Genomic DNA, 16,856 nt, shown 5'->3' with positions numbered 1-16,856 from the left:
GAATGAAGAGGCTGAACCACAGCAGAAGCAACGTCCAGTTGTGGATGTGTCTGGTGGTGAAAGTAAAGTCTGATGCTGTAAAGAGCAATATTGCATAGGAACCTGGAATGTTAGGTCCATGAATCAAGGTAAATCGGAAGTGATCAAACAGGAGATGGCAAGAGTGAACATTAACATTTAAGGAATCGGTGAACTAAAATGGACCAGATTGGGCAAATTTAATTCAGATGACCATTATATCTACTACTGTGGGCAAGAATCCCTTAGAAGAAATAGAGTAGCCATCATAGTCAACAAAAGAGTCCAAAATGCAGGACTTGGGTGCAATCTCAAAAACAAGACTGGTCTCTGTTTGTTTCCAAGGCAAACGATTCAGTATCACAGTAATTCAAGTCTATGCCCCAACCACTAATGCCGAAGAAGCTGAAGTTGACAGGTTCTGTGAAGACCTATAAGATCTTCTAGGACTAACACTGAAAAAAAGATGTCCTTTTCATTATAGGGGACTGGAATGCAAAAGTAGGAAGTCAAGAGATACCTGGAGGAACAGGCAGATTTGACTTTGGAGTACAAAATGAAGCAGGGCAAAACCTAAGAGACTTTTGCCAAGAGAATGCACTGGTCATAGCCAGCAGCCTATTTCCAACAACACAAGAGAAGACTCTACACGTGGACATCACCAGATGGTCAGTACTGGAATCCAATTGATTATATTCTTTGCAGCTGAAGGTGGAGAAGCTCTATACGTTTAGCAAAAACAAGACCAGGAGCTGACTCTGTGGCTCTTAGATCATAAACTTCTTATTGCAAAATTCAGACTTCAATTGAAGAAATTAGGGAAAACCACTAGACCATTCAGGTATGACCTAAATCAATTCCCTTACAATTATACAGTGGAAGTGACATATAGACTCAAGGGATTAGACCTGATAGGCAGAGTGCCTGAAGAACTATGGGCAGAAGTTCATAACATTGTACGGGAGGCAGTGATCAAAACTGTCCCTAAGAAAAAGAAATGCAAAAAGGCAAAATGATTGTCTCAGGAGGCCTTACAAATAGTTGAGAAAAGAAGAGAAGTGAAAGGCAAAGAAGGAAAGGAAAGATATACGCATCTGAATGCAGACTTCCAAAGAATAGCAAGGGGAGATAAGAAAGCCTTCCTAAGTGAACAATGTAAAGAAACAGAGGAAAACAATAGAATGGGAAAGACTAGAGATCTCTTCAAAAAATTAGAGATACGAAGGGAATATTTCATGCAAGGTTGGGCACGATAAGGGATAGAAACAGTATGGACCTAACAGAAGCAGAGATTATTTAGAAGAGGTGACAAGAATACATAGAAGAACTATACAAAAAAGAGTTTAATGACCCAGATAACCATGACGGTGTGATCACTCACTTAGAGTAAGACATCTTGGGGTGTGAAGTCAAGTGGGCCTTAGGAAGCATCACTACCAACAGAACTAGTGGAGGTGATGGAATTCCAGCCGAGCTATTTCAGATCTTAAAAGATGATGCTGTTAAAGTGCTGCACTCACTATGCCATTGGATTGGAAAACTCAGCTGTGGCCACAGGACTGGAAAAGAGATTGAGTTTTCATTCCAGTCTCAAAGAAGGTCAATGCCAAAGAATGTTCAAACTACTGCACACTCATTTCACATGCTAGCAAAGTAATGTTTAAAAGCCTCCAAGCTAGGCTTCAACAGTACATGAACCGTGAACTTCCAGATGTTCAAGCTGGATTTAGAAAAGGCAGAGGAACCAGAGATCAAATTGCCAACACCCATTTGATCATTGAAAAATCAAGAGAGTTCCAGAAAAACACCTACTTCTGCTTCACTGACTAGGGTAAAGTCTTTGACTGTGTAGTCCACAACTGTGGGAAAATTCTTAGAGATGGGAATACCAGACCACCTTACCTACCTCCTGAGAAACCTATTGCTTCTATGCAGATCAAGAAGCAACAGTTAGAATCAGACATGGAACAATGGACTGGTTCCAGATTGAGAAAGGAGTATGTCAAGGCTGTCTATTGTCACCCTGTTTATTTAACTTTTATGCAGAGTACATCACTGAAGTGCCAGACTGGATGAAGTGCAAGTGGGATCAACGTTATCAGGAGAAATATCAATAACCTCAGATATGCAGATGACACCACCCTTAGGGTAGAAAGCTGAAAGGAACTAAAGATCCTCTTGATGAAGCTGAAAGAGGAGAGTGAAAAAGGTGGCTTAAAACTCAACATTCAAAAAACTAAGATCATGGCATCCAGTCCCATCACTTCTTGGCAAATAGATTGGGAAACAATGAAAACAGTAACAGACTTTATTTTCTTGGGCTCCAAAGTCACTGCCAACGGTGACTGCAGCCATGAAATTAAAAGACACTTACTCCTTGGAAGGAAAGTTATGACAACTTAGACAGCGTTTTAAAAAGAGTCATTACTTTGCCAACAAAGGTCTGTCTAGTCAAAGCTATGGTTTTTCCAGTGGTCATGTATGGATGTGAGAGTTGGACTATAAAGAAAGTTGGGCACCGAAGAATTGATCCTTTTAAACTGTGGTGTTGGAGAAGACTCTTGAGAGTCCCTTGGACTGCAAGGAGATCCAACCAGTCCATCCTAAAGGAGATCAGTCCTGGGTGTTCATTGGAAAGACTGATGCTGAGGCTGAAACTGCAGTACTTTGGCCACCTGGTTGGAAGAGCTGACTCATTGGAAAGATCCTGATGCTGGGAAAGATTGAAGACAGGAGAAGAAGGGATGACAGAGGATGAGATGGTTGGATGGCATCACCAACTCAATGGACGTGAGTTTGGGCACTCTCTGGGAGATGGTGGAGGACAGGGAAGCCTGGCGTGCTGCAGTCCATGGGGTCACAAAGAGTCAACTGATAAATCACAGAGGTCACAACTGATATACATAATACATATATGTGTGTATTTTCTTTATCCATTCATCAGTCACTGCATCTTTGTCTTCATTCCACCTTTTGGTGATTGTGAATAATGCTGCTATGAACATGAGTGTACAGAATACTCTTTGAGACCCTGCTTTCAGTTCTTTTGAGTATATACTCAGGAGTGGTATTGCTCTATCAGATAGTAATTCTCTATTTAACTTCTTGAAGAACCGCTACCGTTTTCCATAGCAACTGTACCATTTTCCATTCCCACCAAATGTATGTAAGGCTTCCAACTTCTCCACATCTTTGTCTATACTTGTTATTTTCTGTTTTTGTTTTTAATAGTAACAGTTCCATTAATAATAGTATGAGGTGGTAGCTCACTGTGGCTTTGCTTTATGTGTCCCTGACGATTAGTTATTGTGAATTCTCCAAGTCTCCCCCATGTAGATTAGACCGTAGGGAGGGCCATTTAGGAAAGTGCTTGCATTTCCCCTCTGCCACCTTTTGGGGGCAGTATTTTAACTTCAGCCATCCTGCGTCCTCTGTTAAGAACTTAGTTTGTCCTGTAATCAAAATGTGCATATGAAAAAAATTAGCATTTTAAATTTTATACAGTAATATTCCTATGTAGGAATTAGCCTTCTAGAAACTCTGACATGGGAATTACATGAAAAATCAGGACTCAGAGCCTGAATTGCAGGCAGACTCTGTAAACGTTAGTTAACGTCTCTTTCCTAACAGCTTGCTTACACAAATTAGCAGAAATGCATTGGTAGAATGGAAGATACTTTTTAGAGTAGTATTAATCATTTTTTAAATGACCAACTTTATTAAGAATCTGAAGAAAATGAAACAATTTTGCATCCTCAAAATGCATACATCTAAAATACTCCATACCCTTGGTTAAGAACTGCTGTCTTAGGGGCCCACTCAGTGAGAGAGGGATGTTACGACAAGAGCCTGACATCAGAACTGATAGGAAACTAAAGCGGCAGATAAAGAAAGATATTAATAGGTGCATATCACCTTGGTAGCGCTTACAGGCTTCTCACAGGACACCTTGTGAAATAGTCTGGCTACATGATAATTTTCTAACACAGACAAGGAGCCTGATTTGCTTTTGGCTCACAGTACAGAGCTGTGAGGAAATAAAATTTGTTTTGTTTTGTCTTTCTCTTGTTTCTTCTACTCCCATTCGTTGTCTCTTTTAACCATGAATAATACCACAATAAAGAATATTTACACCATTATCCAAAAGAAAGGTTATCCATAATCATGCCCCTTTTTACAGGTTAAAATCTATTTGTAAGAAGATAAAACAGTCATTCTGTATAAGAACTCTTCATCACACTAGGAATAGAAGGCAGCCTTCTCATTTTGATAAAGGGCATAAACAAAAAAGATAAATCCTAATATCATTCTGATAGTGATATCTTGAATATTTCTCACTGAGATTGGGAACTCAATGATGTCCACTCTCACCACTTGTGTTCTACATTGTACCATATTCCGAAGCCAGTGCAATCAATAAGGCAGAAGTAGAAGCAAAAAGCATAAAGTTTGGAAAGAAGTAAAACTGCCTTTATTCACAGATGATAACATGATTGTCAACTTAGAAAATCCTAAGGGACCTATCAAAAAACAACCAGAAATGATAATGAATTTTAATAATTCACTGTAGGGTGCAAGCTCAGTAATTTAAAAAATCAATTGTGTATCTTCTGCATGCTAGCAGCAAACATAAATTGAAACTTTGAAGTTTCGTTTACTAATGCATTAAAAAAAAAAATGAACAAATTTAGCCAAGGGCATGTAAGAACTCTATCCTAAAAACTGGAAGCATTGCTGAGAAAAATTAAAATTTTAATAAGTGGAGAGATATTTCATGATATGTATTGGAAGATTCAGTATTGTAAATATCAGTTTTCTCCAAACAACACAATCCAATCAACATCCTGGTAGAATTTTCTGTAGAAATTGATGGGCTAGTTCTAAAATTACAAGAAAATGCACGGGTTCTAGATTAGCCAAAACATTGTTGAAAAAGGACAAATCTTACAGGATGTTTACTACCTGATGTCAAGAATTTTTATAAGCCATAGTAATTAAGGTAGTGTGATATTTGTGTGAGGATAGACAAATAGGTCAGTGGAACACTTTAATTAGAATCCAAAATAGATCCACATATATATTGTCATTATTTTCATCAAAAGTACTAATATATTTTGATGGGGAAAGGGGAAAAGTCTTAAACAAATGATTCTGGATTAACTTGATATTCATATAGAAGAAAATTAATTTTGACCCCAAGTCAGCTTATAAAGATTAATTTGAAATAAATTATGAACATAAATATGAAAACTAAAAATATAGTATAGTAGAAAAATCTTAGTCTAGACCGAAGTGTCTTAGGAAGAACACAAAGGATGTTGGACTTCATCAAAATTAAAAACCTCTCCTCAAAAGATGCTGTCAAGTAAATGAAAAGGCAACCTGCCTGCTGAGAGAAACTCTTGAGACAAAGGTGTTATATCCAGACTATATTAAAAACCTGTCACTCAATAAAAAAACAATTTTTAAGTGGACAAAGACGCACTTCTTTAAGGAAGCTCTATTGATGGCATATAAACAGGGGGAGATGCTTACTAATCATTGGGGAAATACAGATTCAAACTAAATGAATTGTCACTGTTAAACATGCCTCAGCCTTATGTCCTAGCGGTTCCACTAGTAGGTGTTTACTCATGTGGAAATGAAATATATATGTTCACAGAAGAACTTCTCCATAAATGTTCATCACAGTTTTATTCATCAAAATCAAAAATTTGAAGTAACCTAAATGTCCATCAACAAGAGAATGGATAAATAAGTTGTATATTTACATAATGAAAGACCTGTCAGCAATGTGAAAGAACCACTGGTACCCGTCACAGCGTGAATGAATCTCATAAACATTCTACTGGCGAGAAGAGAAAACAGAAAAGAGAGAGATGAGTGTAGTGTGCCTGCTGTGTTCGGAAATCTAGTCTGTGGTGAAACCACCCATCACCTGGGGCCAGGGGTGAGGATGGCGGTGGTTAACTGCGACAAGGGACAGAACAAATATTCTACCTCTTGATTATGGAGGTGGTTAACATGTATATACTTCTGTCAAAATGCACCTAACTCTGTACTTAAAATATGCACGCTTTATTGTGTGTACATTATAGATCATAGTTGATATGAGAAATAAAGTATTGTACAGTTTATTATGCCCAAAATAGTTTTCATCCCATATATAATAAACTAGAGTTATTTGAAAATTTTACATATCTAGAATATTTTATTCTCAAAGCCTGGATAGATGAATAACAGGAGGTTAGTATATTTTTAATTTTAAGTAGGTAAGGTAGCATAGATTAAGAGAAAGAAGAAGAACCAGAAATTTATGTTTAAAATTTATTTGTAATGTATGTGATTTGGGATATATGTGTAGAAAAGTGATTATTTTTGTATAGCCGATGTTTCTCTCGAAGAATGGTTACTTTTGAATGTTTTTAAGTTCAGTAAACATGAATAAGATAAGAACCAAAGAATTTTGCATGTTAAATTGCCACACAATTTAGTTAGACTTGCTTTACTATGATCATTATTTGATGTACACATCGCATTGACATGATTATGCATGTGCACAGCTGGGCATTAGCAGATCTCAGTCCTGTGGTTACTCTCTTCACTAAATCTTGACTCTGACCTAATACTGCGCTCGTTTCCCAGGTTATGTTGTGTGGCATGCAGGAGGTTGACCTGACAGATTGGCAGAGAAACACTGTGTATCGACATTATACCAGAAACAGCAAGCAGATCATTTGGTTTTGGCAGGTATCTGCTTTTATCTTTTTGAAACTAACTACTGAAAGAAAATGTTTTCTGATGAAGTGGTAATTTGAAAACAGTTCATTTTTAAGGTTGAGACTGCTTTTGGACATGATATTTAGTCTTTGAATTTTAAATTAAAAGTGGATAGTGTAAATACTTGTTAATGGATTTTGCATTTCTTATTTCCTAAATGAAAGAACAAATGATCATCTTTAAATAATAGGTTAATGGTAATGGTTTTAGGTGTAACATTTTTTTCTAGTAGTATGAAAGTATTCTATAAATTCTGCTTAATTTTGGAAGTAAAAAAGGAATATGTATTTAATGAGAAAGTCAATGAAAATACTTAATTCCTCTCAAGGTGATAATTTGCCAGCAAATTAGAAGACTCTAGAGGATAATGTTCAAGAATGACTTTTCTTTCCCTTCCTTTTTCTCTCCCCCTCTCTTTCCCTCCCTCTTCCCCTCCCTCCCTCCCTCTCTCCCTGTCCATCAGGGCAACTGAGTAAATAAATTGTAATATATCCGTTCTGTAATTCCATACCTTTTTGTCGTTCTTTTTCTTAATGCAAATTAACAAAAATATTGGAGAATAATGTTTTTCAATACAGTATTAAGGTTGGAAGGAAGTTGTATGTATTATTTGACTTAAAGGGAAATATCTATATAGACTGTCTGCTAGTGTAGGCGTCCAGCCTCTGAGGTGGCGGGCGCCCGGGCAGAGAGCCGCCCGAGGCAGAGGTGTGCCTGCGGCTGTTCTTCCCGCCGCGCCCTCCTGCCTGAGTTCCACCCCGTGTGCACACGTTAGTTATTGTGAAAAGTAAATGAAAAGCAGGAATAACCCCGTTTGCAAACCTAAGACCTCAGAATTGCATCGCATACAGAGTATGTGCAAGTGTCTGTCTCCTCCCTTTTGGCTCTTTACCAACTTCCTTGTTCCTTTTGTTCCCTGACACTCCCTTTGGGCATTTCTGTCTGTATACCTGAGGAGCTTAAGCACTGGGTTATGTAAATCCAAATGAATAGTTGTGTTTTCTAAATGGGATTTCCTTGGAGAAGGAAATGGCAACCCACTCCTGTATTCTTGCCTGGAAAATTCCATGCACAGAGGAGCTTGGCGGGCTATGGCCCATGGGGTCGCAAAGAGTCGGACATGACTGAGCAACTTCACTCACTCGCTCACTCACATGGGGTTTGTTCTGGGGAAAGTGGTGAGGTTTATGCCAGCTCTGCTCACCTCCATTTCTATGTCTTGATGAAACGTTACCTCAGCACAGTTCTGTGCAGAAAGAGTTTTCGTATTTAGCACAACGTTTTGTCTTATTGTTCCTAAAGTTTAGTCTCTTTGTCTTTAAGATACGTTTCTGCTCTCACACTGACCCCTGAATTCCTTGCCTTCTGTTGTAAGACACTCAGAGCAATTCCGATCAGTATTTCACATTACCTGTCTATGTCCACTTTGAAAAGAAAGAGTCCATCAAGAGATACACATTTAGAAGAATGCATACTGTGGGTTTTCAAGTATGAAGAACACAGTTGGGAAAGTGGTGTTTAGTGACAGACAATATCACAAATTGCTGAGGGTGGCGCTTGAGAAGGATTTGTTCACCGTCGGTAGCTTGCAGGGTAGTCAGCTCAGGTCAGGGTAACAGAGCTTTAGAGCTCAGTCAGACCTGAGTTCAAACGTTAGTTCAGCCACTTAGTAGCAGCTCGAGAAGGACAAATTCTTTCACCTCTCCAGGCCTCCATTTTCTTTTTTTCTGATTACTTGTCTGTTTTTGACTGTGCTGCGTCTCTTGCTGCACACGGGCTTTTCTCGACTTGCGACGAGCAGGGGCTCCCCTCCAGCTGTGGTGCGCAGGCTTCCCATGGCGATGTCCCCTCTGTTGCAGAGCAGGGGCTCTGGGGCGCGAGGGCTTCTGTAGTCGTGGCCTGTGGGCTCAGAGGTTGTGGCTCCTGGTATCTAGAGCACAGGCTCAGTATCTGTGGCCCACGGGCTTAGTTGCTGCACGGCACCTGGGATCTTCCAGATCAGGGATCGAACCCGTGTCTCCTGCATCGGCAGGTGGGTTCTTTACCACTGAGCCACCAGGGAAGCCTGGCCTCCGTCTTCTTACATGTATAGTGGGGATGCTAATGATAGTACCTGTCTCATAGCATCGTCGTTAGGGCCGAATACGCAAAAAACATATGGCGCATCCTCTGTTTTCATTTTCCTCCTAAAAATAGGAAATTGGGCTTCGAAATCAATACAAGAGTTGTAAGTTAACTTGAAATTAGAAATAGAATTACACGTATGGATTTCTTGGTACAAATAATTTCCACCAGGTCTTAAAGTAAACTTGATTTTGTTATGCAGTTTGTGAAGGAGACAGACAATGAAGTGAGAATGCGACTCCTGCAGTTTGTCACTGGAACCTGCCGTTTACCTCTTGGAGGATTTGCTGAGCTCATGGGTAAGTGCAGTTTTCTCCGTAAATAATTCTGTGATAAATGCGTTTAAACACACAGCAGACTTAAGCCTAAGGATTATTCTTCTGTGCTTTATGTAGGGCATCTACTGAAAGAAAGACAAATTAATGGTTAATATCAAGTACATTTGTAAGATAGGTATGCAAGTCTGCTCTCAGAGGCTGGTTGGCCATTGCTTTGTGAAGGAAGCACGATTCTGTAGACACTGATCTTTCTACGTTGTGATTCCCATTGCTGGATCTCTGCAGCATTAAGAAGCTTCTCTGGGCAGAAGCCACTTACAGTATAGTTTATTCTGTATAATTCATGGTGATTCTGTGACATGTTCTGGTTTGACTGGTTGTCAAAACTAAAAAGTTTAAAGGACCAAATAAATTTTGTCATATTTTCCTGATTTAGGAAGTAATGGGCCTCAAAAATTTTGCATTGAAAAAGTTGGCAAAGACACTTGGTTACCAAGAAGCCACACATGGTAAGTTCAAAAATCTTAAATAGGACAGTGACTGAGTATAATTGTTGATTCATTAAAGTAGTCAGAATTTCAGTTTTTACTGATTAATATAGCACTCTATAACTAAACACTTTAGAGTGACTGGTTAATATAAATACTCAAGAAATGCATCCATTGATTCAACAAATATTTAGAGTGCCCACTAGGTATAAAATAAGATTGAAGTGCTCCCTGCCTTTTATGAAGTTTGTGCTCCATTGGGGGTGGGGGCACGCAGACAAACAGGTGAACACCTCTTTACGAATGCTGGGAGTCCTTTAAAGGGAACCAGGAGAACAGCTGGAGAGGAATCCCCACCAGATTGGATGGTCAGGGAAGTTTCTTAGAAACAGTGATGTTTAAGTTGAGTCTGATGAATAGCATTCTGTGGGAAGAAATGGGGAGTGTATACTTTGTATAGGTATTTTTTACAGAAATAAAAGATGACTTGGTATGAATGGAACTTAATGATTCAGAGGAGGAGGATAAAAGAATTTGGAAATGGGGGCAGGGGTACATTGCTGCTAAGTCGCTTCAGTCATGTTCGACTCTGTGCGACCCCATAGATAGCAGCCCACCAGGCTCCCCCATCCCTGGGATTCTCCGGGCAAGAACACTGGAGTGGGTTGCCATTTCCTTCTCCAGTGCGTGAAACTGAAAAGTGAAAGTGAAGTCGCTCAGTCGTGTCTGACTCTTTGCGACCCCATGGACTGCAACCTACCAGGCTCCTCCGTCCATGGGATTTTCCAGGCAAGAGTACTGGAGTGGGTTGGGTTAATAGGCTATGACGAGCAATTAGATTCTAAAGACAGTGAGAAGCCATTGAGGAGTCTTAAATAGGAATAATGCTATCTAAGGAAAATTACTCTGGCCCAGGGGGATGGTGGGAATTGGGTGAGTGAGTGCAGGGAGGTCAGAGCTGTCAGCCGTCCAGAAGATGGTGCTGGCCTGAGGCTGTGTGCTGCTTTCAGGAGGTCACAGCCAGTTTTCACACTGTCCTTTTTTGCCTTTATTGTTTTGACATTTGCACTTGTGGTACCAAAGTAATGGTGGGTCAGCAGCTGTTGACTTAGCACGGGTCAAGGCAGTGACATCGAACTGCTATCTCTGCATTTTTCAACACCGCACATTTGAAGTTTCAACTTCACCACATTTGAAGTTTAAAAAAAAAGGAAAGAAAAGGCCAAGCTTATTGACAGTTGTTGATTATGAAGTGGTAAAAACTATTAACTTTATTAAATCTTCACACTTGAAGTATGTGTTTAGTTTTTTTTTTAATATTCTGTATGACAAAATAAATGGCAAGTCTACATAAAACACTGGTTTTTGTCCTGAGAATAAGCTTTTAGGCAGTTGTTGAGTTGAAAGCTGAAGAGCTTGCTTTTTTTTGTGTGCAATGCTCTTTTTACTTGAAAACATAACAGACGATTTCATTCAGACTTTTTTCTTGAAAATTAAATAAAAGCTCATCACTTTAAGGAAAACAACTAACAGCATTTGTTGGTGATGATAAAATTGAGGTTTCATACAAAAATCAGAATTTTGGAAAACTGTATATTCAACTTTACAGCCTCCCAAGACTTTTAATATTTGAAAATTCATTATAACTTGGTGAACCTATATTTCCAAATAACTGATACATGATATTATAAACTCATGCATGGGAAAAACATTCAAAGTGCAAAATAAACCAGTGGATTTCATATAACAGAATACAGAGTATTCTTTGATATGATTTCAAAACCCATATTATGCATAATCTTGTCAAACTTAGTATATTATCAAAGAATAATATCCACAATTATCTGGAAAAAAAATTACTTGCATACATCTCTGTTTTCTAACTGCATATCTGTATGGGGACAGTTTTCATATACTTAATCCAAAACAACACAGTTTGATAGTATAAACACATAGGTATTAGAATTCAGATGTCTTTTTTTAAACCAGACATTAAAGTGATTTGCAAAAATATGAAATGGGGTCACTCTTTTCACTACTTTTTTGAAAACGGTCATTTTTTTTTTTCATAAAAATAAGTTTACTTTCATTTTCAAAGTAAATTATTTTTAAAATATAACTTATGGTAAATATCAATAGCTATAATTCACATAAACAAAAAGCTTTTGTATTTCTTGATATTTTTAGATGTGAAAAAGGGATCTGTTCACCAAAAACTTTTAAGAACACCAGGTTAGATTAAATTGGTGAGTCCAATGGAGGAGAGATTGTTGAGTGAGGGGACAGAGAGTTCATAACCAAAGGAGATAATTCCTTAAGGAAGATGGAAAGAACTGGGATTCTGAGTGTGAGTTACGGAATTCACTTTTGATGAAAACAAGAACATTTCCTTTGTTGTAACAGAAGAGGAAGAAAAGTTGGGTATAAACTATAGATAGATTCCAGATTTTGTGAAGGAAAAGAGTTGATCAACTGTTGATTTGTTTCCTCCAAGTATTTATAAGGTGAAGTCACTGGCTAACAATGAGGAAGGGAAAGACTTGGAAGGAGAAAGAAAGGGCGAGTTGTCAGGGACTAGACAAGCGTTTCTAGAGAAACATGGCTAAGAATGCTGGGCAGTGTTGGATTGCCCACTCGTGTCTAGTAGTTCATGGGAAGTCATCAGATTTCCCCTGCAGTAGTTTTCAACTGATAAGGTACAAGGAATGAGAAAGTAGAAGGCTGAATTCATTCAGAGTTTGAGTAAGTTCAAAAAGGAGAAATAAGATGTTAAAGCATTTGCAAGGTATTGATTATAAAGATGGACCATGACCTTTATAAAGTATTAGACTGGTGCAAAAGTAATTGCAGTTTTAGACCATGAATTTTAAATCATTGTAACTAGGCTCAAACACATCTTTGTTAATCAAAATAGGAACCATTACAGTCAACACATTTTTGCCAGTGAGAAATAAGTTTTGTCTATTCCTGTAACGTAAAAATCCATACTTCGGGATTAGATGAACTCTTGGGGAAAGCATTTTCTGCCTCCTGCTGGTTGTGGAAGCATTTTCCCTGCAGAATGTTGTGGAGATGCTTGAAGAAGTGGTAGTCAGTCGGTGAGAGGTCAGGTGAATGTGGTGGATGAGGCAGAACTTCGTAGCGCAGTTCGTTCAGCTTTTGAAGCGCGGGTTGTGCAGCGTGTGGCCGGGTGTTGTCGTGGAGAATGGGCCCTTTCAGTTGGCCGGTGCTGCCTGCAGACGTCGCAGTTTTCGGTGCATCTCGTGGATTTGCTGAGCTCAGATGTAATGGATGGTTTCACCGCGATTCAGAAAGTTGTAATGGATCAGACAGGCGCAGACCTCCAAACAGTGACCATGACCTTTTTTCTTCCCCTTTTTTTGTATTTGACCGTGACTTTTTTTGGTGCAAGTGTGGCTTTAAGAAGTGCTTTGGAGCTTCTTCTCAGACCAGCCACTGAGCTGGTCGTTGCTGGTTGTCATATAAATCTGCTTAATAAATCTGATGAATCACACGTCATAATCCAGGCGAGAAATGGTGTGTTGTTGCCTAGAATAAGAGAAGATGGCATTTCAGAACAACAGTTTTTTTAATTTTCAGTCAGCTCACGAGGCACCCACTTCTTGAGTCTTTTCACCTTTCCACATTGCGTCAAATGCGGAATGACCGTGGACTGGTCAACGCTGAGTTCTTCAGCCACTTCTGCAGTGGTAAGAGGATCAGCTTCGATGATCTTCTCAGTTGGTCATTGTAACTTCCAATGACCAGCCACTACGGTCCTCATCTTCAAGGCTCTCGTTTCCTCTGCATAACTTCTTGAAACACCACTGCACTGTGCGTGCATTAGCAGTTCCTGGGCCAGATGCGTTGTTGATACTGCAAGTTGTCTCCACTGCTTTACGGCTCATTTTGAAATCAAATAAGGCAATCACTTGAATTTGCTTTTTGTCTAACATCCTTTCCATAGTCTAAAGTAAATATAAAATAAACAGCAAGTAATCATTAGCCAAAAAACATAAAGCGAGAAATGTGTGTTAAAGTGATGTATAACATAACCACATTTATCGAGAATGTATCCCAGTATCAAACGGCAATTTCAACAGTGCCAAAACCACAGTTACCTTTGCACCAACCTAATACTTATAATGATGGGCTGTGGCTTAAGAGGTGAAGATCAGAAGAGTCTGTGGACAAGGTAGGTGAGAAAGCATTGGGTTAACAGGTTGGCATTTTGATTGAATTAAGTTGGGGAAAACAGATAATCAGAGAATAGAGTGTTTTAGTTAATAATTCCCTTTGCTGCTGCTGACCAAGTTCAAGGTATGATACTGAAGCAGAGGAACAGATCCCTGAAGAAGGGCCAAGCCCTGGGAGGCCGTAGCCTTGCGTGTCACCTGAGTGGCAGAGGTGTCAGCGTGAAGGAACGTATCAGGAAGGAGGGGACGGCAAGAGTGCAAAAGGGAGGCTTCACAGCCAGATCATTTGCCTCAGAGGAGGAGAGTGTTGGCTGGCTGCGAAAGAAATGGGCTGTTTCAGACTAGCTAAATACCAGTGAAGGCAAGAGAGGAGTTGTTAAGACTGTCTCCAGGGGATCTTCCCGACTCAGGGATCAAACCCAGCTCTCCTGCATTTGCAGGCAGATTCTTTACCATCTGAGCCACCAGGAAAGCCCGTTAAGACAGTAGAAGCCTGCACATCATGTAGTAGAAGTTCAGAAGAACGGACTGGAATGCGAGATGGAGGGCACAGGAGGAGATACTGTTCAGACCGGGGGACGTAGAGGAGGCCAGGACTGGGGTGAGGACTTCGGTGAAAAGAGGACCCAGAGAGACTCCCGGGGCGTGGCGCTGTGTCTGCAGTCTGTGGGGAAGCGGTCCCGATGGCCCTCGGGTGGGGTCCCCCTGCTGCGGTGCCAGGGCTTTGCTTGGAGAGGTGGCAGCTCTCAGGATACGGGACAGCAGCTGACGTGCGTGTGAAGCAAGCTAGTGGGGGTACTTCTCCGCTCCCTTTTTACATATGGGAAGATAGAAGTAGCAAACGTTCCTCTAAGTGCAACTAAAAAGCCAAACTAAAACGGTATTCTGACATTCACATAGTGTGTACTCAGCAAAAGATGAGTATTTTTAGTATGTTTTTGTCCTTTTGTAAACCAGCACAGAACATGATAGCTCATGTCTTAGAGCCATGTTTTTGAATATTTTAAAGATACCCATTTTCTCACATGGTTCAACTCAACACTTACTAAATGTCTCCTGTACGCAAAATGGATCTGTCAGGAGGATAGAGGGGACTCTGCCCTTGTGAACTTTAGAATCTATTGGAAGAAACCAGTCAGTCATCATACAGAGTAAATCCTAAATAGAAATAAAAAGACCTTATGGAGAGGGGAATTATGAAGTCTATATAACATGTTCAAAGAGAATTCTTGGAGGAAGTTTTGTAGCATTTGGACTGATTCTTAGTAACATTTTCATAGGCGAGGGGGTATTCCGGAACATGGAGAGCGGTAAATAAGAGCATGGCCACAGAGCAGACGGGCGTGTGGTCTGCCTGGAGAACACGGAATGAGTGGTGGCCCGCAACAGACGGCCCAGGCTTCCTTCCCCCGCCCCCTCCACAGGAGTTAGCAGCAGCAAGGGGGTTTTACACTTGCATGTCTTTTTAATAAAGGACCCCTGCAACTGATCTAAGGCTAGATAGATTGTGAAGAAGTGAAAAAGAAAACTCTACACAAGATCGGCAGGCAGGAAATCCTGATGGTCTAGATCAAAGACGAGGAGGAAGTAGACACAGGTGGATGTGGTAGCAACAGAGGGGGTCGGGGGGAACGGTGGGGCGACTCGGTGAACGAAGGACAGTTTGACACAGGCAGGGGACCGGACTCCTGCTGGAAAGTCTCCCCTGACCTCCGTCCACCATCAGACTGCGCCTCAGGCCCAGGGGACAGGGGACGGCTCCCTTACTTGTTACCATGGACGGCTTTTCAAGAGAGAGAAACATGGTCTGAGAAGAACACACTTTTAATCGGCTGCCTTGTTTCAGAAGGCTCTTTCCTGATGTCCAGTTCCTGACCAGGGCAGGTAACTGGTAGGAATAGGAGGGAACTGGGCCATCTCTAGAAACCTTCCACGTGAGAAGATAGAGTGCAGGACGGTTTTGACTTCTCAGGCTGCCTCACTAGACGCAAATAGAGTGGGGACTGAAGTCCGAAACTCCTGAATCCTGACCCAGCGACTCAGTGATGCGTCTTAAAAAAATTAAATGCTAGTCTACACCTTTGTAAATCGTAAAATAATACATTGATGATTTAAGCATTTTCCATGTTTTCTGTATTTCATCAGTTAATCCCAGCAGGGAATTCTCTTTGAATCTGGCAAGATTGCAAGCACTTTATTTTAGAAATAATTTTACATATGACAAGTGAAAGCGGCTCAGTTCTGTCCGACTCTTTGTGACCCCATAGACTATACAGTCCATGGAATTCTGCAGGCCAGAACACTGGAGTGGGTAGCCTTTCCCTTCTCCAGGAGATCTTCCCAACCCAGGGATCAAACCTCGGTCTCCTGCATTGCAGGCGGATTCTTTACCAGCTGAGCTGTCAGGGAAGCCCAACATATGACAAGATATTTGAAAAGACAAAAGTATATATTTGGTGATAGACAGTCTCCACCCTAGAATGTAAGTTCAGTGAGAACATGGGCCTTAGTTTTTCATCTCTGTATCACTAGCTCCTGGGAGAAATACCTGATACAGAAGAGATTCTCAGTAAGTAACTGATGAGTAAGTGAATTCATAGGTGAATGAGTGAAATAAATGGACTCTCTTAACCCAAGAGAAGAAGTTAGGGGGACTCCGGAAACAATGTCACATAGTACTATAGAAAAGAGAAAAAAAAATTCCAGCGGTTTTATCCATTATTGCTACAGTTACTATTTGTAATTCCAGCTTTCTCTGGGAAACATTATTTTTATGAATAGGTCTTAAAATTGAGTTGATTGCTATAAGAAAATTTGTATATTTAATATTATGTTCAATAAGTATTAATATAGTAGTGAATTGTCTGTTAGAATACTTCCAACAAAATTTTTACATTCTTCCTCTGTTTTTCAGATGTATTTTAAACATGTATTAGAAATCTTTTCAGAGTTTATTTTATTGAAAACACATT

At 40.1% G+C, this 16,856-nt stretch overlaps 1 protein-coding gene across 7 annotated transcripts in view; it reads left to right on the top strand.

Annotated features, from left to right (window-relative positions):
- Positions 1–16,856, top strand: part of WWP1 (WW domain containing E3 ubiquitin protein ligase 1) — a 136,645-nt gene that overhangs the window by 113,947 nt on the left and 5,842 nt on the right. For all 7 annotated transcript variants that reach the window (XM_043880062.1, XM_043880060.1, XM_043880063.1 and 4 more), the window contains 3 exons: positions 6,664–6,768; positions 9,125–9,221; positions 9,637–9,709. In XM_043880062.1, coding sequence (XP_043735997.1) covers positions 6,664–6,768; positions 9,125–9,221; positions 9,637–9,709 — 275 coding nt within the window. The remainder of the gene's footprint in view (positions 1–6,663; positions 6,769–9,124; positions 9,222–9,636; positions 9,710–16,856) is intronic.

Source organism: Cervus elaphus, chromosome 21 (genome assembly GCF_910594005.1).
Source record: "Cervus elaphus chromosome 21, mCerEla1.1, whole genome shotgun sequence".
Classification (NCBI taxonomy): Eukaryota; Metazoa; Chordata; class Mammalia; order Artiodactyla; family Cervidae; genus Cervus; species Cervus elaphus.
This window is presented reverse-complemented; position numbering and strand designations above follow the sequence as displayed.